Here is a 22,117-nt window from a genome sequence, read left to right as displayed (position 1 = left end):
TTTCAGTTTTCATAGTGGCTAATGATGTTGCACATCTTTTCATATATGCTTATTGACCCTTTGTATATCTTTGGCAAAATGTCTGTCTAGATCCTTTGCCTATTTTCCAGTTTGGTTATTTGGCTCTTTATTATTGAGTTTTAAGAGTTCTTTATTCTGGGTACAAACTCCTTATCAGATAGACGATTTGCAGAATTTTCTCTGATTCTGTGGGTTTTCTTTTCACTTTCACAATCTTACTTGGCCTCCTTCCTGAGTTCTTTATTTGTCTCTTAGTTTAGATGTAAAAAGAGGTCATAAAAATTAGTTCTTGCCAACTGATGAATTTAATGTGCAGAACAGAAAATAGGTTGGAAACGCTTCACATGTAAAAATTAAGATATAAAGGGATGATTATTTGGTTTATTTGATGGTTTATTTGAAAGAACTTCATAGCTTTCTTTGGCTATGTTTTACTGATGAGTTTTAGTTTGTGGTACTTAAAAAAAATTCAGTGAAATATCTAGTTTATAACGATTTAAAATACTACATACGGGACTTCCCTGCCGGTCCAGTGGTTAAGACTTTGCCTTCCAATACAGGGGATGCGGGTTTGTTCCCTGGTCAGGGAGCTAAGATCCCACATGCCTTGTGGCCAGAATACCAAAACATAAAACAGAAGCAATGTAGTAACAAATTCAATAGCGCCTTTAAAAATGGTCCACATCTGGGCTTTCCTGGTGGCGCAGTGGTTGAGAGTCCGCCTGCCGATGCAGGGGACGCGGGTTCGTGCCCTGGTCCGGGAAGATCCCACATGCCGCGGAGCGGCTGGGCCCGTGAGCCATGGCCGCTGAGCCTGCGTGTCCGGAGCCTGTGCTCCGCAACGGAGAGGCCACAACAGTGAGAGGCCCGCCTACAGGGAAAAAAAAAAAAAATGGTCCTCATCAAAAAAATAAATAAAATACTAGATACTATTAATATCTCTTTTACTATTAAAAATGGTTTATGCTATTGCAACTCATGTAATTTAAACAGTATTTTATTAAATGAGAGGATTAGTCATAGTGAATTAATATCCAAAATTGTTTATGCTGTTAATTCTACACACAATAGTTACACATGTTGTTCTCAGATTAAGTGTGCTACATTGGATTAGGCTGAAATTTTTATGTATCTTCTTAGTTGTAAAAGAGTGACAGTATTATGTCTACTTTGAGGAGAAAAAGGTAGGATTTTTTTTGAAAAAATAAACGTCATATTTATGTCAGTAGTAGGCAATTAAGAAGGAACTGCTTATCTGAAAGTTGTCAGCATAAACATGTACTAATCAAAAAAACACACACACACACACACACAACTATACATTCACTGGCTCTGCGGTTTTCTAAATCCAGCTTTTGGGATTTCCCCATTTCCCTGTACTGCTTTTAAATGTCTTTGTAGTTAGGACTATTTCTAAGTCATTTATTGGTCCCTTTATATCTTTCTTAAATTTGCTTCTAGTGTGTATAAAAACACTAAACAACTTTTGAGACTCTCCTATCTTTCCCCACTACCATCCCCCCCAAAACAACCAAACAACAACAAAAAACCTACACCCTGGCTTTTTTAGTTCTTACAGTAGCTTTTCTGCATTTGAGGACTGTCTTAAAATTGACTCAGATTTATTTGGGTTCCTAAAATTGACCCCGCTTTTCTGGAGCCATTGAAGATTATTCTGTCCAGACCACAGTACAAATTGTCTTTCTTGATGCCATTAGAATATTTAGCACCATACAATTGAAGTACCCATAACTTTATGTAAGTTTTTGATTTATTAAACATTTCATGAGTATTTGAACCTCCCAACAATCCTGTGAGATACTGCCAGTGGTCATCATGAAATGTAAATCAGGTCATATCTCTTCTAAATATTTTTCATTGGCTTTCATTGCATTTAGGATAAAATCTTTAATTACCTTAAAGGCTCTATGTAGTCTGGCCCCAGCCTACCTTATCTAGCATCTCTTCTCCCTTTGTCATAAACTCCAACTGCATTTAGTCAGTTCCTCCAGCATACCTAACTCCCGAAGTTGTTCTGGCCCTAGCGCGTGCTGTTCCTTCCGTCTAGATAGCTTTTTATCTTATTCTTCGTGAAATAACTCCTGTCCATATGCTAAAATATTATTTTTTCAAAAAGGCTTTCCTTTATTCTAAATAGGGACCCCTTTATTATGCTTTCATAGCTCCCTATGCGTCACAGCACTTACTACAGTATTTTACTACATCTTAATTACTTACTGTCTCTTTCCTCCACTAGACTCTGAATTCCATGAACATAGGGCTCTTGGCTATTTTGCTGACAACTAATGCATACGGAATAGCATATATGTAGTAGACCTCCAATAAATATTTTTTGAATGAATGTATTTCCATTTCTAAGATGAGCAATCTAAAGGTTTAGCATTGAGTAACTTCTCTAAGACCTCACAGCAAGTAATGTCAGAAAGAGAACTTTGGTCTAGTACTTTTTCTACAGTAAATTTAGAATTCACATCTACTTAAGTCTCATTTCAGGAGGTAAGAAAATTTATAAGCAAAAATAATCATGAAAACAAATTGCTGTTGGGTGTGCTTTTCTGCTAAGTTCCTGATAGGCAAAGATCTAACATTTACCAAAAGGTGCCCCCACTTTGAAAATACTTATTTTGTTCATGAGTAAAAAAGAACTTGAGGACTGGCCTCGGGATGCAAATTTTGGAATCATTGGTATGAGTTACAATATCACTGAGAGTATTAACAGTGAGAGAAGAAGAAATTTGAGAGCAGCTCTGTGGAATACTAACATTTAAGCAGAGGAAGAGAATATTGTTAAATTACATATATATATAATTGTATGTAATATATATTTACTGTTATATTAATACAATATTAATTATATTATTATTAGATATAATATATAATATAATATTATATATATATGTATTCCTCCTATCCAGAAAGGTAGAATCACAGATTATTTTTAAAAGCATTGATATGGTAATAAAATTATGGATCCTTTGGATTTGTTAGGGTGGCCGTTGGTAACTTAGTGAGAACCTTTTTGAGAGCCCATTGAGGTAGGAAGATCTGTTGTGCTAGGTTGAAGCGCAAGTGAGGGTTGAGGAGAGCTTGGCTGCAGGGACAAGTCAGAAAAATGGGGGTAGATAGAAGAGGAAATGAATATGTGAGTTGGGAGGTAATGTCGGGGGAATGGGGAAAAGAGTTGGCCCCTCTTATATGCTAAGTTAAAAAAAGAGAGAAGAGATACAGGGAGCAACAAGGGGATTAGTGGCTGTTAATGACGTAAGTCTCCAAGGAAGCAGAAGGAAATTAGATCCAAAGACTAGGAACAAAAATTATTAGCCTTGGATTTAAGGAGGGTTATATTCCTCCACGATATATTAGGGAATCAGGTATGATAAAGGTGTGGAACAAAAGAGTAAGAAAGTTGGGGCTTTTACTTCCTTGAAAAGTAAGCAGCAAGGCTGCCTATTCAGCCTAATGGGCTAGAGACTTAATGAGACTGGCAAATTATTGGAAATAGAGAAGGCTAAATGGAGACATGCTGGAGGATTGTGGGTCATCTTTAAAGGACTTGAGATATTGATTGAAGACCATAGATCTTTAATCTCGATGAAATTTTCTTTAGTAATTTTTGAACTCAGATAATAACATGATCAAAATATTTTCATATTGATGTACTTAGTGTTTGAGAATCATCGGTCGCGACCTAGTATGAGGCATCGTCATAAAATCCCTTGTAATCCACTGAAACAGAGGGGAATGACAGCGATTAAGCCACAGCCAGAGGCCTCAGTCAAAAGTAAAATGATCTTGAGCATATTTTGGCACATTTGCTTCATAGCTTTTTATATGGAAACAGTCAGATGGCTCAATATTATTCAGAAGTATTTCACCTTTAGTTTCATCTATAAGGTATAGACTCCTTTGTGTAAGAAACTTAGTCTGTTTATCATAAAGCGATTAATAACTACTCTGTACTTTGGGCTATCAAGATATTTGCACATTAGTATTTACTTGAATTTTAGATGGTTGCATGTCTATAGTTTAATGTAATATTGATACTAAAGCTTGATCAGCTCAAAATCAGTATTTCTGTCAGTTTTAGGATTTTTTGATTGATTTGCTTATATTATCTTCCCAGATATCAAGGGTAGTAATCTATACTTTCTGTACATTGTGCTTTTCTTATGAGATGTCAGCCAGTCATTTTTACTTTTCTGGCTTACTTACTAGGCGTTAGTTACCAAAAGGAAATATTTCTTGAAAATGAATACATTACTATATATCAGAATCATAATTTGATCAATTTGGAAATAATCAAATAAATCATGTTTTTCTAAAGAAAATTCTTCAAAGCTTATGTAAGTTTTTTGTTCAAATCTAATGCAAATTCATCTGTTGGATTTGGAAGAGGTAATATAAAATGTAAAAGATAAATGTGAGGTAATAGAAAATTAGAAATTTCTTTAAAAAATAAAACTAAAGCTATGCATTTTATACATTTTGCTGTACATATTTTTTATCCTATTTTTATGCTTGAAATTTTCATTTGCTGAATCTATCAGCTTTTTTGACTGCAACATTATTCATAGTCTGTACATTTGACTCCATTTCATTTTGTGTATGTATATGAAGATATATATATAAACTATTATTCTATATTAAATAGAAAACATATTAGTCATAGTAAATATTTCAGGAAACAGAATACAAAGAAAAATATAACAAAACACCTGTGTACACCTTTCTTAGTTTAAAAAAATAAAACATTACAGATACAGTTGAATCTCCCTGTACATGTTTCCCTAATCCTAACCCCTTCCCTCCCTTGCCAGAGGGAGCCACCATCCAGAAATTGATTTTTATTATTCTCTTTACTTATATTTTTAATATATATGCATGGATTTATGAGTAATATTATTTGTGGCATGTTTAAAATTTTTATATAGTTGTACTGTGTGTGCATATCTATGTTATCTTAATATGTTTGTGTTATATTACATGTAGCCTTTTGCAGCTTGTATTTTTTACTTCAACACAGTTTTGAGATTTATCCATGTTAGTTCATGTAGTATTTTTCATTTTAGTTTTTGGGTAGTATTTCTTGGTAGGAATAATGAATATTGGTTTTGGGTTTTTTTGCAATTTTCCATTTGCAAATTATGCTGCGTTATGTATTCTTCAGTTGTATTCTTGTAAATATGTGCAAGAGTTTCTGTAGGGTAAAACTTAGCAATGGCAATACATGATTCTATGGTATGCACATCTTCATCTTTAATAAATATTGCCAAATTATTCTCCAAAATGAGGATTCTAGTTTATACCCCAGTTGGTAGTTTATGAGTTTCAGTTACTACACGTCTTCTCCACACTTAATATTGACACATGTGCATGTGCTTGTGTGTTCAACAATTTCATGACAATGATGTGGTATGGTGTTAATTTGTATTTTTCACATTGCTAATGAGATTGAACATCTTCTCATATGTGTAGAGGCCATTCTGATGTTCTGTGAATTGCCCTTTTTTTTGCATTCTTTTTTTAAAAAATTAAAGGTGTTTTTCATGTTCTAATCCTTTGTTGGTTATAGGCGGTATAAGTATCTTTCCCAATCTATATCTTTCTTTACTTGGTGCGTTTGTTGAGCAGAAGCTTTTCATTTTAACCTTGCAATTTTATCAGCTTTTACCTTTAAGATTTTTTGTTTTTTTGTCTTAACTCTTCCTATATTCTGAAGTAACAAGGATTTTCTCCTATATCTTTAAAAAAATTATATTTTAGCTTCCCATTTATGTTTTTAATCCAACTACAATTTATTTTTGTAATTTTCTGCTGTAATGCAGCATGTGTACCTAAAAATCTCTGTGCTATATGCAAAATCATGCAATAAAAACCACAGGGCATACGGGAAAAATAGGATTGGGGCACAGAGCTTTAAAAATTTTTTTTCAGGCACCCATTTTTTTTTTAAAAAAGATACTTAATAAAATGGTAGCATGGTTTTACACATTTTAAATGGTTAAGAAATACATTAATACTGCAATAAGTACGGTATTTTTATTTTGAAAAAGATGAGATTTGCTTGAAGTGGGATTGTGAAATGGTAGAAGGAGAGTTATCCGAAATCTGCCAAGAAGTTGTAACACCAGATGTGGAGAGTGTGGTTCATAACACATGGTGAATGTAGGTAGATGTTTAAAATGTATGTTTTGTGCATACCTGTGCAGCTCAGTGTAGCTGGGAAATTTTCCACATATATCTGGTGTTTGTTTCAGTTAGGATGAGGGTGAGACAAGCAAGGAACCTAGGGTGTAAAATTTAAGGAAGCACTCCCTGTTAGGGTCCCTAGGCATCTCACTTGCCTCACCCTAGTCCTTGCACTGCTTATGGGTGAAGTAGTGCTTAAGCATGCACTGAATTTGTGTTACTGCTCCCTTGTATATCAATCATGTTGAACACATTCAGGCTTTCGTAAGAAACTTTTTCGAATAGAACTGACTACATATGTGAGGTATAGAGCTCTTAATTAATTTTTCCCGTATAGGTGGCCAGATCTTTCTACACTGGTTTGTAATGATTTTAGCATGCAGCATAGTTCCACATATATTTGAGCCTGGTTCTTGTTTCTTTGTGCTATTTTCATTGGTCTTTCCGCTTCTCCCTATGCTAATAACACATTTTCTTAATCACAGGTCTGGCACTAACTTTGTAACTTGGGGCAAGTTAATTTCTGTGTGCCTATGAAATTATAATAGTGCCTTCCTCATTGGGTAGTTAAAGGAGTAAATGAGCCAGTATATTAAAGTGCTTAGAAGTATGTGCCTGGCCCAAGAGTAAAGCTCAAATGTTAGTTATTTTGTTATTATTAAAAGTAAATCCTGTTAGTTAATAAAGAGTCTTGAGATCTAGTAGACTGAGATTGCCATCTTGTTTTTCCTTTTCCAAACTAAGAGGAAGTGAGGAGAAGCTTTTGGAAGGATTCCCTGAGAAAGTGATGGTTAAACTATCTGAAAGATGATAAGAGTTAACTAGGTGTTGAGAGCAGTAGGAGAATATTTGAGGCAGAAGGAGCCATGAGGCAGAAAAAAGTGTGTCCAGGAACTAGATCTCAGCACAAAGAAAAATGGTACCAGTTAAGACTAGAGAGGTAAGTAGGAGCAGATCAGATCATGCAAGACCTATTAGGCAATGTTAAGCATTTTAGACTTCATGTTAAAATTAGTTACAACTATTTGTAAAGATTGATATTTCAAGAATAAAAGCCATGAAGTATTAATCTTTACAAATAGTTATAACTATTCAAAAAAGAAACTCAGAAGCTAAAGTTGGGTGCATCTGGACCCTAATAGCATATCAAGGATTAAGAGTGCTGTTGAGAATGTAAAATAAATTCAAGTCCTTGTTCACTTACTTGTAATCTTGGTGAGCTATTATTGATTTTGTTCTAGCCTTTTATGAGTTAAAATTAAGCAATCTTGTGTTTAGGGCAGATTCTTAATAGATTACGGTTAGAGTTTTTACAGTACAACAAATCCGTGTAAATGTCTTGAAATATTTTTTTTTCATTTATTTGTCCACTTCATCTAATTTCAAGGGTGCATCTATAACTACACATTATTTCAGTAATAGACACTCCTGTTTTTTCTATTTCCCTCATGTTTCATGACCACAACATTCTGCAAGTAAGTTATAGGTGCCTTTAATAGAAATATGATGGCCATTTTCAATTGAAGGTAGTGTTAAAAACAGCTGAATTTTCATCAGTTGGGAGAGTTTCCTCTCATAATGGTTTCATTATACAGAAAGCACTCAGTTCAAGATCTAGGAAAGAAAGTTGAACTAGAAATATTATGGCAGCAGATGAATTCTGCCCAATGCAACCCTGCACTAAAACTAAAGAATTTATTAAATACTTTGGGAGGTAAAACGTCATCTTTTAGAAATATCTTTTAGGTAAATGTAAATAGAATTTTGATAGTATTCCACAAATATTTTTAATGTAAGTTTTATAAATGACATTTTAAATTATAGTATTATTGTTAATCTATAAGTTCAGCACAATTCTAATCAAAATCTTAATAGGGTTTTTTGTGGAACTTGATTAACTGATTCTAAAATTCATATGGAAGAGCAAATGGCCAAAGATAGTTAAGACCGTTTGCAACAAGAAGAAGCTGGGGGAACGTGCCCTAAATAATATCAATATAAAAGTAATTAAGACAATTAAAATGGCACAATAATAGAAAAATAGATTAATGGAATAGGGGAAAGATCGCTTAGTATGACATTTATTTGCAAAGAAAGCAAATGAAATGTCTGAATATCTTGTTTAAATTGCAAGGGAGAAAGAGTCTAAAAAATTTTAGTGGGTGATATACAATTAAGTATGATTTTCTTTATTATCAATTTAACATATAAAGTCATTGCTAGTCTGATCTATTTTATTTATCTTAGAAACAGGGTTTTCTTAAAACTTAGTTTTTCAACTCTTATTTTCTCATAAATATCAAAAGCTACAATTTGGGGGCTTTCCATTGTGTAACCCTGATAGTGCGTTTGGAATACTCATGTATAGATAATTCTGCCTTACCCACTTTTAGGGAATTAAACTGCTGATGAATATTATTTAAGTATTGTGGGGTTTTGCTATGTTAGTGCCTTTGTTTCAAACATAACTGTAGCGTTTCTTTCCTATAGTGCTGTATGTATAGTGCTATAAGCACAGAAATATTAGAATGATGTTCTAAAAAACTTGGTTATGCATGTGGGCTTTAAACATCTTGTTAATCTTTACTTTTGCTTTTGTTTGTGATTGAACCTGGTTAAGTGTGGGGAAGGTGTTTCTGGAAAAGAATTTAAAATAATTATGAACCAGTGGCAAAGCATAGTAGGTATAATATAAATCAATTTGTAAAGTTTTTTAGATTTATAATTTTTTATGCTTTCTTGCTAGAGAACCATTATTTTATTTTTTCTGTCACTGGTCATCTGATGAGAAACTAATTTAGGTATTTGAAAGTAAGATGAATTTAGTTTCAGTAATGCTTATTATAGTGCTTGGTATCACACTTTTGAAATCAATTAAAAACCAGTCCTGCTTGCCCCAGCAGATTTTACTAATGTATGAGAAACAATTGGAGACAGTATTGTTGTTATTAACTTTTGTTGGTAAAGAAGCGAATTATTTTTAAAGTTTCTTTTAAGCTTTGATTATGATTACTAAAATCAATCTTGCAAACCTTTAATAATTGCTTTCCTTACCCCATAAAAGATACAGTTAAATATATAAAATTAACATATTGTAAGTTTTTTGCAAAAGAACCATTTTCCATATTTATATTTTACCATGTTGCATTTAAAATTTTATTTTGGCTGATTCTTATAATTACCATTTGAATTTTTGTCCAATTGGTAAATATTCTGTTGAATAGCTATTGCAGTTTTTTAAAATGCTGTTAAGGATTTTTTTAAATGTATATGTTAATAGTTGTCTTTGATAGATACTTTATAGAACAATAGAAATAATACTTTACACAAGTGAAATATTTTTCTTCCACTACTGTGACATAGTTATTCTCAGTAGTCCCTGGAAGTAGACATGTACTTTGATATAAAATAAAATATAAAAAATAGGCAGATTTTCTGCTATTCCTATAGTTCCTGGTATTTTCCTTTACCGATTTCTCTTCTTTTTTAGGTACCTAGTCGATAGTCGCTGGTTCAAACAGTGGAAAAAATATGTTGGCTTTGACAGTTGGGACAAATACCAGATGGGAGATCAAAATGTATATCCTGGACCCATTGATAACTCTGGGCTTCTTAAAGGTATTATTTCCTTCTTTCAGTCAGGCTGTAAATGTGTTCGTTTCAGTATGTTATAGTAATATGGAAAATGTTAATGTAAATAAATTGGTAAATTAGAAATTTCTTTGTGTAGTCATCCCCCAGTGTCCATGCGGGGATTGGTTCCAAGACCCCTTTCAGATACCAAAATCTATGGATGGTCAAGCCCCTTATATAAAATGGCATAATATTTGCATATTATCTGTGTATCCTCCCATATACTTTAAATTATTTGTAGGTTATCTGTAATACCTAATAAAATATAAATGCTATGCAAATAGTTTCTGGTACACGGAAAATTCAAGTTTTTCTTTTTGGAACTTTCTGAAATTTTTTTTTTCCCTCAAATATTTTCTGTCCAGGGTTGGTTGAATCTGCAGATACAGGACCCATGGATACAGAGGGCCGACTGTATTATAGATTTGACCTAATGAATTCAGATTATTCTGTTATAATTAGTTATATTCTGTATCATGATGAATTCTGTTTGTCATTTCTGATTAATAAGGGTTTATTATCGTTTAAACCTAGAATGTAAATTAGAAAGCACTATCTTATTGTTTGGGGAAAATGCTGTATTGTGTATTATTTTGCTAATGGGCACATGACTTTTCTCTTTAAGTTGGGGATCAGTGGTATATGGTTACATTCTTGGATTTTTGCATTAATCTTCTACAACCTTTACTACTTGCCAGCTCTTCTAAAACTCGCATAACATTTAAAGAGAATAAAACATAAGTACCAGAACTTCCATTTCTGGCCAGGATGGAATAACAGGGACTAGACTTATCCTTCCACTTGAATGAACTAAAACCCTGACAAAAAACATGAAACAGTGGTTCTCAAAACATTGGACATCAGGCAACAAACAACAGTGATCCCTGAGAGGTATGAAACAAATGAAGTGAGCCCTATGATTTCCTCAGCTTACTGTACTGAGTTTCCAAGACACAGCACAGAAGGAGAAACCCACGCAAAGCCTGGCAACCTCCCTTAGTTGAGGAAAGGGTTTGGAGTCCACGGAGACGAAGGCAGCCAGAGTTCTCAGGGCAGAGTACCAGAGAGGAATGAGCAGCACACAAAGAGAAAGAGACCTAGAGATCTATAGAAGCTCTCTTTTAAGTCTAGAGCTGACTGTTGACCAGTGCATGTATGTGAGGAAGCTACCGAAGGCCAAGGAAAGAACCATCCAAAAGAATTAGAAGGAACAATTGTTTAGGTTCATGTTACCAAATCAAGTTCATTTGCCAGATGCACAGCAAGCCAAATTCTGAGATACCAAGGTTTGCAGCAGAGAAAGGGTTTATTCATAAGGCAACCAAGTGAGGAGCCAGGAGAACAAATCTCAAATCTGCCTCCCTGATGGCAAGAGGCTCAGGGAATTTATGGGAACAAAGAAGCAGGGTGGTCTGAAGTGTGGCGAGCATGGGAAAAGGTAATTGGTGATAAGGAAAGAGTGAGGTAATAGTCGTTCTGTGCAGGTGCAGCTAAGCTATTTGCTTCTCTGTGGGACTCCGAAAATGGAGGCATTAACAGGTGCTGAGGGTGGAGTTTTTGGCCCTCTCATGTCAAAAGGTCACCAAGCGGACATTCACACAAGCCCAGTTGGACAGTCGGTGGTCTTAACCAGTCTTAGCTCCACCTAGAACTGAACACAGCTGATTTCAAGTTCCTGAAAAACAACTCAGGCAAATATCTTATTGTTTAGGCTATGCGAAGCTTGGAGGACATGCAAGTTTTTATAAAAACAATTAAAGTGAGCTTGATCAGTAAAGGCAGGTTACAGTTATAGTTTAATGGATCTAACTGATGAGTATCCTCGGTTTCACTCATAAAGGACCAGGAATAATGTGTTCACAGTAGCCAGAGTGGAGAACCTTATAAATCATGAGGTAGACTGCAGAGAATGGGTTTGCCTCTATAGAAGGGCAAAATTTATCCTTCTAAATTGAAAGTATCAAACTAATTCCAAGTAACTTAACTGCATCTCAGAACAGAACACAAGAGTATTGGTAGGAATACAAAAATATCCAGCATCCAACAAGATAAAATTTATAATATCTTGGATGCAACCAAATATTATCTGGAATGCAAAGAAACAGAAAAATACAATGCATACTAAGGAGAAATAGCAATGTTTAAAAAAATATTTTTTAAGCGGAAAAGAACGAAGAACAAATGAAACAGATACAAAACAAGTAGTAAGATGGTAGATTTAAACCCAGCTCTATGAACAGTCGTATTTAATGTAAATATCCCAATTTGAAGTAGAGACTGTAAGATTGCATTAAAAAAAGACTCAACTGTATACTGTCCACTAGAAACCCACCTTAAATATAAAGATACAAATAGATTAAGAGATTGAAAAATTGTAAGACTGACCTCCAGTGACCCTCCTCTTACATAATCATCTCCTTTTTGAGTGTGAGTGGAACCTGAGAATAGGATATCATTCCTGTGATTATTTATATTATATGACAAAAGGGAGATTATCCCAGTGAGCTTTATCTAATCGTGCATGCCCTTTAAAAGCAGAGTTTTCTCTGGCTGGTAGCTGTAGAAATCAGGATTCAAAGCATGAGAAGGACTCATTGCTGGTTTGAAAATGGAGGGGACTACGTGAGAAGGAAAACAGGCATCCTCCAGGAATAAAGAGAGTCTTTGGGCCCACAGCTAGCAAGGAAACAGGCACCTCATACCTGTAGCCATGAGGAACTGAATTCTGCCAACAGTCTGAATGGACTTGGAAGTAGATTCTTCCCCAGAGCCTTCAGATAGGAGACCAGCCTGGTGACATCTTGATTTCTTCCTTGTAAGACCCTAAGTAGAAAACCCAGTTGAGCCCATCTGAACTTCTGACCCATAGAACTGTGAGATAATAAATGGGTGTTGTTTTAAACTACTATGGTTATTTGTTATGTAGCCATAGAAAACTAATACACATACTAAACACTAATCAAAAGAAAGCTGGAATGGCCATATTAATATCAGATGTTAAGTTTCAGAACGGAGAACATTACTAGGGATAAAAGTTCATTTCATGATCATAAATGGTCCAGGACAATTTGTTAAGAAAACATAATAATCCTAAATATATACCTAGCTAATGGCATAACTTGAAAATATGTAAAGCAAAAAACTGATAGAACTGCAAGGAGAAATAGAAAAATATCCACAATTATATAATGGATATTTCAATATTCTTCTCTCCATAAATGATGGAAAACGTGTAGATGGAAAAGTAATGAAATAAATCAACCTACCTGTCCTAATTGACATTTATAGAATATTCCACTGAACAACAGCAGAATGAAAATTCTCTTTAGGTGTACACATGAAGCATTTAAATAGACTATATTCTGGGCCATAAAACCTGTCTCAATAAAGTTAGAAGGGGGCTGGTGGTGCAGTGGTTAGAATCCGCCTGCCATTGCAGGGGACACGGGTTTGAGCCCTGGTCCAGGAAGATCCCACATGCCGCGGAGCAACTAAGCCCGTGCACCACAACTACTGAGCCTGTGCTCTAGAGCCCGTGAGCCACAACTACTGAAGCCCACGTGCTTAGAGCCCGTGCCCCACAACAGGAGAAGCCACTGCAGTGAGAAGCCCGTGCACTTCAACGAAGAGTAGCCCCCGCTTACCGCAACTAGAGAAAGCCTGCGTGCAGCAACAAAGACCCAGTGCAGCCAAAAGTAAATAAATAAAATAAATAATTTTTTTTAAAAAATAAATAAAGTTAGAAGGATTTAAATCATATGAAATATGTTTTCTTACTACAGTGGAATAAATAAGTTAATAACAGACAGTTGGAACATCTTCAGATGTTTGGAGACTAACATACTTCTGCATAAGCCATGGGTCAAAAATAACTCAAAGGGGAAATTAGCAAGTATTTTTAACTAAATGAAAGTGAAAGCAAAACATATCAAAATTTGTGGAAGGTGGCTAAATAGTATGTGGGGGGTAATTTATAGCTCTTAACATCTATAAAGAAAAGAAAGGTCTGAAATCTTTGACCTTGGTTTCTGACTCAAACTAAAAGTAAGAACAAATTAAACCTAAATCAAGCAGAAGAAAGGAACTACTAATAAGTTCAGAACAGAAATTAAAGAGAAAATAGAAAAATAGGGAAAATCAATGAAACCAAAAACTGGTTCTTTGTGAAGATAATAAAATTTATAAATACCTAGTTTGATCATCAGAAAAAGGGAAAAGACACAACTACCAATATCAGGAACAAGAGAGGTAACATCAATACAGAAATCTACAAACAGCAAAAGGAGAATAAAAGAATATTATGAACTTTATGCCATTAAATTCAACAAATTAGATGAAAAAGACAAATTTCTTGAAAGATGAAAACTACCAAAGCTCATTCCAAAGGAATGGATTCTCTGAATAGCCCTGAATAACAAAAGCTCTTTTAGAAAATTGGGAGAGAATACGTCCCAATTCATGCTATGAAACCGTCATTACCTTGATACCAATATCTGGCAGAGACATTTCAAGAGAAAAAATTTGAGACCATTATCCCTCATGAACATAGATGCATCAGTTATTAACAAAATTTTAGTAAATCAAGTCCAACAATAAAGAAGATATATATAGAAATAAACATTAAGTATAAATAGAGAAATAAATATTACAAAGATAATATATAATATAAAACAAAAGAGTAAAATACAAGGAAACTTCCTCAACCTCATAATGGACATCTATGGAAAACCTACAGAAGACATACTCAACAGTGAAAGACTGAGTCCTCTCCCTCTAAAATCAGGAAAAAACAAGGATGTCTACTCTCAGCCCTTCAAGCCAAGATTGTACTGAAGGGCCTAGGCAGTGTAATAAGGCAAGAAGAAGAGATAAAAGGCATACAGCTTGTATCGGAAGAAGTAATAAATCTTCCTTTATTCACATAACCTATGTCTATGTAGAAAATTTAATGGAGGGCTTCCCTGGTGGCGCAGTGGTTGAGAGTCCGCCTGCCGATGCAGGGGACACGGGTTCGTTCTCCAGTCTGGGAAGATTCCCACATGCCGCGGAGCGGCTGGGCCCGTGAGCCATGGCCACTGAGCCTGCGCATCCGGAGCCTGTGCTCCGCAACGGGAGAGGCCACAGCAGTGAGAAGCCCGCGTACCACAAAAAAAAAAAAAAAAAATTTAATGGAATCTACAAAAAGAAAACTTCTAGAACTAATAAATGAGATTAGCCTGTAGGATACAAGATCATTATTCAAAAACCAATTGTATTTTTGTACACTAAAAATGAACTAACATGAATTGAAATTTCAAAAGTACATTTTATAGTGGCACCAAAAACATAAAATACAGGGAAGTCTGATAACATGTGCAAGGCATGTAAACTAAAAACCATAAGACATTGCTGAGATAAATAAAACCTAAATAAAGACAGAAATTATGTTAGTGGATCAGAAAACTCAATATTGTTAAATTCCCCCACTCAATCTACAGATTCAACACAATTCCAAATCACATTTCTAGTAGGTGTTTTTCTATCTCATTTAAAAATGAGACAGAATTTACATACCATAGAATTCATCCTTTTAAATTCTGTGATTCACTGTTTTTTGGTATATTCACAAAGTTTTACAACCATCACCACCGTCTAATTCCACAAAATTTTCGTCACCCCAGAAAGAAACTTTGTATCCATGAGCAGTCACTCTCCATCCCCACTCAAGACCCAGCCATAGGCAATCACTAGTATACTTCCTGTCTCTATGGATTCGCCTTTTAGGGACATTTCATCTAAATGGAATCATACAGTATGTGGCCTTATCGTTTGACCTCTTTCACTTAGCACAAAGTTTTAAAGTGTCTTCATGTAGCATGAATCAGTACTTCATTTCTTTTTATGGATGAGTAATTTTCCATTGTATGGAGATATGCCACATTTAATTTATCCATTCATCAATTGATGGACATTTGGGTTGTTTTCACTTTCTGGCTATTATGAATTATGTTGCTCTGAACATTCATGTACAAATTTTTGTGTAGATGTATATTTTAATTTCTCATGGATCTATACCTAGGCATGGGATTACTAGGTCATATATTAACTCTGTGTTTAACTATTTGAAGAATTGCTAGACTTTTCCAAAATAGTTGCATCATTTTACATTCCCACCAGCAACAAGTAGGGTACCAGTTTCTCTACATCTTGCCAAAGCTTGTCATTGTCTGTTTGTTTATTATAGCCATCCTAATGGGTATGAAATATTATCTATTGTTATTTTGATTTGTATTTCCCTAGTGATTAATGATGTTAAGTATCTTGTCTGTGCTGCTTATATCTTTTTTGGAGAAATGTCTATTCAGATCCTGTGCCCATTTTTTAATTGGATTATTTGTCTATTTATTATGTTTTAAGAGTTGTTTATGTATTCTGAATCCTAGTCCCTTATCAGACATATGATTTCCAAAAATTGTCTCCTAACATGTGGATTGTCTTTTACTTTCTTGATGGTGCCTCTAAAGTGCAAATTAATTTTGATGAAGTCCAATTTATCTGTTTTTTTCCTTTGGTTGCTTGTGATTTGGGTGTCAGAAAGCATCACCTAATCCAAGATCAGAAAAAACTTATGTTTTTTCCTAAGAGTTTTATAGTTTTGGCTGTTATATTTATGTCTTTGATCAATTTTAAGTTAGTATTTGTATATGGTGTGAGGTAAGAATCAATTGAACAGATTAGAGAATCCAGAAGTAGATCCACACATGTATGGCCAATTGATTTTACAGAAAGTTGTAAGGGGAATTCAGTGGAGAGAAGATAGTCTTTTAAACAAATGCTGCTTGAGCATTAAGTATCTATTTGCCAGAAACAGGTGAACTTTGATCTATACCTGGCACCATATACAAAATTAACTCAAAACAGACCATAGACCTATATGTAAAAACCAAAACTATAGAAAAAAATAGGAGAAAAATTTTGTGACATTGTGTTAGGCAAAGTTTTCTTAAATATGAATTTAAAAAGCACAGTTGATAAAAGAAAAAAATTGATGGCTTGTATTTCATCATTAACAAATGCTTCAAATGACACTGTTCAGAGAATGAAACAATAAAGCACAATGTGGGAGAAAATATTTGCAAATCACCTAGCTGATAAAATATTTATATGCAGAATAAGGAATTCCATAAAGCCCAGTGGAAAAAGTAGACAAAAGGTTTGAACAGATGCCTCCCCAAAGAAGATAGTGTTTTCAAAAAGCACATGTGGGACTTCCCTGGTGGCACAGTGGATAAGAATCTGCCTGCCAATGTAGGTGACACGGGTTTGATTCCTGGTCTGGGAAGATGCCACATGCCACGGAGCAACTAAACCCGTGCGCCACAACTACTGAGCTTGCACTCTAGAGCCCGCATGCTGCAACTGCTGAGCCTGTTTGCCACAACTACTGAAGCCCACACACCTAGAGCCCGTGCTCCACAACAAGAGAAGCCACCACAATGAGAAGCCCACACACTGCAATGAAGAGTAGCCCCAGCTCGCCACAACTAGAGAAAGCCCGCACACAGCCAAAAATAAATTAAAATTTAAAGGAGAAAAAGCACGTGTAAATATACTCAACATCAATTGTCATTAGAAAAATGAAGATTAAAACCACAATGAGGTCCTACTATACATGTGTTAAAATGATTAAAATTTAAAAGATGAGCCCATACCAAGTATTAACAAGGATGTGGTGCAAGTAGAACTTTCATACACTGTTTTTGGGAATGAAGTAGTCTTGCAATTTCTTAAAAAGCTAAACATACATTTACCATAGGAACCAACCATTCTACATATGAAAACTTGTACATGAGTGACCACACACTGTTATTTGTAGTAGAGAAAATTAGAAACAATCCAAAATGCCCATCAACAGCTGAATGGATAAACAAATTATAGAATATCCATATAATGAAATCCTACTCAGCAATTAAAAGGAATGAACTATTGATACATAAAAACATGGATGGATTTCAAGATAATGATGCAGCATAAATGAAGCCAAACAAAGCAGTACATACTATTTTTTATATAATATTTTAGAAAATGCAAATTAGTCTACAATTGCAAAATACAGATAAGTGGTTTTCAGGGGTCAGGACAGTAGACCTGGATGGACAAGAAGAGATTACAAAAAAGGGCTACAGGGAAACCTTTGGTGGTGGGGGATACTGATAGATCTCTTCATCGTTTTGGTGATGATGGTTTCACACTTGTAGTGATATGTCAGAACTTATCAAATTTTACACCTTAAATCTGCAACAGTTTGTATCAATTTTATGTCAATAAACACAGAAGTAACAAAAATTAGGGGTTCTGTGTTTAGGGGTGTTCTCCCCCTAAAAAAATGATCCAAAAATTGATCATTTTATTTTATCCACTAGATATAAATTACTATTTGGATTCTGTTACATAATAAAATCATTTACTCAAAATCTTGAATTATTGTGGAGAATAGCATAGAAGTCTTAATTTTTAAACTTTTTTTTCCCCTAAATTTACTTCAAAGTAGTCTGTTATAGTGGAAAGAAAATGGATATTAGCATAAACAGATACATGTTTGAGTCCAGTCTCTACAGTTTTCTGTATGTGAACTTGGGCAAGTTAATCAATATCTGAATCTATTTACTAAGTAAAATGTAGCTATCTACTTGATAATATTGTTCTGAAAATCAACTGAGATGAAAGGGTTTTCCATAATAATACCTTTCATAGTACCTGCAATTTTCTGAATGATTTGGGGCAAGTTACTCAATTTGCTTGAATATATTTTTTGATCTAAAATAGATATCTATCTCTGGCCTGTCCTATACTGCATTTCTAGTTCAACTGGAATTTTGAAAATGGATCATAGAATTAGAACCATATCTGAACAACTACCTCTACTTTAGATCTGTGGAGGAATCTAGATCATGGGCCCTCTATAGAGTAATGAGATGCCCTTTTGTGATTTCCATCATGGTTCCCAGCCCATGTGCTATGGCATCATTGTTAAAAGTTATTGATTTGCTTCTGAATTTTCTTCATCAGCTAATGCTAGAACGATCACTATTACCATGTGAGGGATCTCTGATACTTAAAATATTTGGGAAACAGTCTTCATTCAGATCTTTTGGCTAACAGTTACACTTTAGTATTTTTTTTAAGAGCCCAATGAAAGAAAAATTATTTTTTTAAACACTGTTGGTTGCCTGGTACACATTGAAACTTTGTAAAGCAACAGTTTATTTTGGAATATGTAGACTTAGATGTGAACCTCTTCAGAGCTTTCTTCAAAACTCATTATTTAAATACCTGAGTTAGTCTCCATGAGTTTACGTAATTTTTAATGTGTACAACCAAAGTATTTAGAGATATGTAGTATTGTTTCTTTTTATGTATTGAGTTTATTTTTCCTTTTGTAGATGGTGATGCCCAGTCACTTAAGGAGCATCTTATTGATGAATTGGATTACATACTGTTGCCAACTGAGGGCTGGAATAAACTTGTCAGCTGGTACACATTGATGGAAGGTCAGGAACCAATAGCACGGAAGGTACATATTAAGAATAACTGAATAGAAATATTTTTCTTAGTTCACATTTTCTTGTTAATTTCAATGACTTATGAAGCCTCCTCAATTATCTTGGAGAAAAAGACCATCAGAATGTTACTGTACACTAACACACATAGAGGGTTTACTATATGCTAGCCACTGTTATAAGCACATCATATACATTATTAACTAGTTTAATCCTCATAAAAAATTCTCTGAGGTAAGTATTATCCCTATTTTATAGATGAGGAAATGAGGACAGAGGTAGAGAGGTGCAGGGTCTTTTAGAAAGCCACATGAGTTTACGTACTTAAGTAGCCTGACTCTGACTTTTTTTTCTGATTAAAAAATTTTTTTAAATGATAAGGAAACTAAAAGTAGAAGAAATATTTTACAGCATACAATTTTCTTAAAACTTGAAAATGCAGATATTTTTCTTATCCCTATTTTAAGTTTTACAGTTACAGTCTAGAAAAATTAAAAATGACCCACTTTTTTTATTTTTTGGTTAACTAAAAATTCATTTATGAAAGTATCAGTATCACCATAGTAGAATAATACCAACTGCTTAAAGTAGATCTGTCAGCCTTACACAAGTATTTGATAGTGTATTTGGATGGAGCAAAATTATTTATCTGATTTTATTTCTACATAAAAACGATTAAAAAGCCGAATTATGTAACACAAGGGTATAAACCGCTGATAGACCAAACCATATTTGGATTTATTTGGAACTGATGCTACAAAGTTAATATATTAACAGTTTGTATTTGTGTATCTATGGTTTAGGTATAGAATTGAATTTCGTTTTCTAAATAGAATGTGAATGTGCCTTTTATTTAGTTTAGTGTAGTTTAATTCTGTTCCTTAATTTCACTCAGTCTTTTCTTATAGCCATTTCAAAGTTAAGATTCATATCTACTAGGAATGCTACCCATAAATTATATATATTTATATATATATGTAATGGCCTATCATTTTTATCTATAATTGCTGGAGAATTGAGTGTTTTTACTGTTTGAAGGATAAACTACTCAGCTGTAAAACTATGTAGAAGAAGACCTTCATTCCTGGGATAAAGGAAAATCTGTAATATGTCTGGAATATCTTCAAATGTGTAAAACTGTATTAATTCAACCTTAATGACATGCTTTTTTTTCTTAATAATTGTAGCATATCATATAATATAGTAAACAGGTCAACTGACAACTCCATTGGCATTTCTTTTTGAAAGAGGGCTTACTGGCATTTCTTGAAATCTGTGTCTGATAAGCAAGTTAAAGAAGATAAAGAATCATGAAGACTTCATACAGGGAGAAAGAAAAAAAGTTTAAGAAGTCTGTTAGGAGGCTATATATTTATTTTTAATAAGGTAGTTGGAATTCACTCAACTTGTAAAATAATTTTCAAACTTCAGTGTGGTTTCTTCCCTCTTTGTTTCCTGGTGCGCGAGGAGAGGGGATTAAGAGCACTGCTTAAAGGAGCTCCAGAGACGGGCGCGAGCCGCGGCTAACAGTGCAGACCCCAGAGACGGGCATGAGATGCTAAGGCTGATGCTGCCACCACCAAGAAGCCTGTGTGTGAGCACAGGTCACTCTCCACACATCCCTTCCGGGGAGCCTGTGCAGCCCACCACTTGCAGGGAGGGTCTCGGGATCCAGGGACAACTTCCCTGGGAGAACGCACGGCACACCTCAGGCTGGTGCAACGTCACGCTAGCCTCTGCCACCGCAGGCTTGCCCCGCACTCCGTAACCCTCCCTCCCCCTGGCCGGAGTGAGCCAGAGCCCCCGAATCAGCGGCTTATTTAACCCCGTCTTGTCTGAGCAAAGAACAGACGCCCTCAGGTGACCTACACGCAGAGGCCGGGCCAAATCCAAAGCTGAACCCCGGGAGCTGTGCGAACAAACAAGAGAAAGAGAAATCTCTCCCAGCAGCCTCAGGAGCAGCAGATTAAATCTCCACAATCAACTTGATGTACCCTGCATCTGTGGAATATCTGAATAGACAACGAATCATCCCAAATTGAGGAGGTGGACTTTGAGAGCAAGATTTATTATTTTTTCCCCTTTTTCCTCTTTTTGTGAGTGTGTATGTGTATGCTTCTGTGTGAGATTTTGTCTGTATAGCTTTGCTTTCACCATTTCTCCTAGGGCTCTATCCGTCCTTTTTTTTTTACTTTTTAAAAAAATTTTATTCTTGATAATTATTTTTTTATTTTAATAACTTTCTTTTATTTTACCTTACTTTATTTATTTATTTATTTATTTATTTATTTTTTGCGGTATGCGGGCCTCTCACCGCTGTGGCCTCTTCCATTGCAGAGCACAGGCTCCGGACGCCCAGGCCCAGCGGCCATGGCTCATGGGCCCAGCCGCTCCGCGGCACATGGGATCCTCCCGGACCAGGGCACGAACCCATGTCCCCCACATCGGCAGGCGGACTCCGAACCACTGCGCCACCAGGGAAGCCCCTACCGAACTTTATTTTATTTTATTTCATTTTATCCTCTTCCTTTCTTTCTACTTTTTCTCCCTTTTATTCTCAGCCGTGTGGATGAAAGGCTCTTGGTGTTGCAGCCAGCAGTCAGTGCTGTGCCTCTGAGGTGGGAGAGCCAACTTCAGCACACTGGTCCACAAGACACCTCCCAGCTCCATGTAATATCAAATGGGGAAAATCTCCCAGAGATCTCCATCTCAAC

General features: G+C 35.1%; 1 protein-coding gene across 4 annotated transcripts in view; it reads left to right on the top strand.

The window, feature by feature from the left end:
• Nucleotides 1-22,117, top strand: part of USP15 (ubiquitin specific peptidase 15) — a 135,962-nt gene that overhangs the window by 9,733 nt on the left and 104,112 nt on the right. For all 4 annotated transcript variants that reach the window (XR_014017052.1, XM_081249012.1, XM_081249011.1 and 1 more), the window contains exons 2-3: nucleotides 9,722-9,849; nucleotides 19,287-19,417. Coding sequence is in view for 3 of the 4 variants with exons in the window: in XM_081249012.1 (XP_081105138.1) it covers nucleotides 9,722-9,849; nucleotides 19,287-19,417 (259 nt within the window). In the remaining variant the exon portion in view is untranslated. The remainder of the gene's footprint in view (nucleotides 1-9,721; nucleotides 9,850-19,286; nucleotides 19,418-22,117) is intronic.

Source organism: Mesoplodon bidens, assembly GCF_964165515.1.
Source record: "Mesoplodon bidens genome assembly, chromosome: 11".
Classification (NCBI taxonomy): Eukaryota; Metazoa; Chordata; class Mammalia; order Artiodactyla; family Ziphiidae; genus Mesoplodon; species Mesoplodon bidens.
Note: the sequence above shows the minus strand (reverse complement) of the source record. Positions and strands in the feature narration are given on the sequence as shown.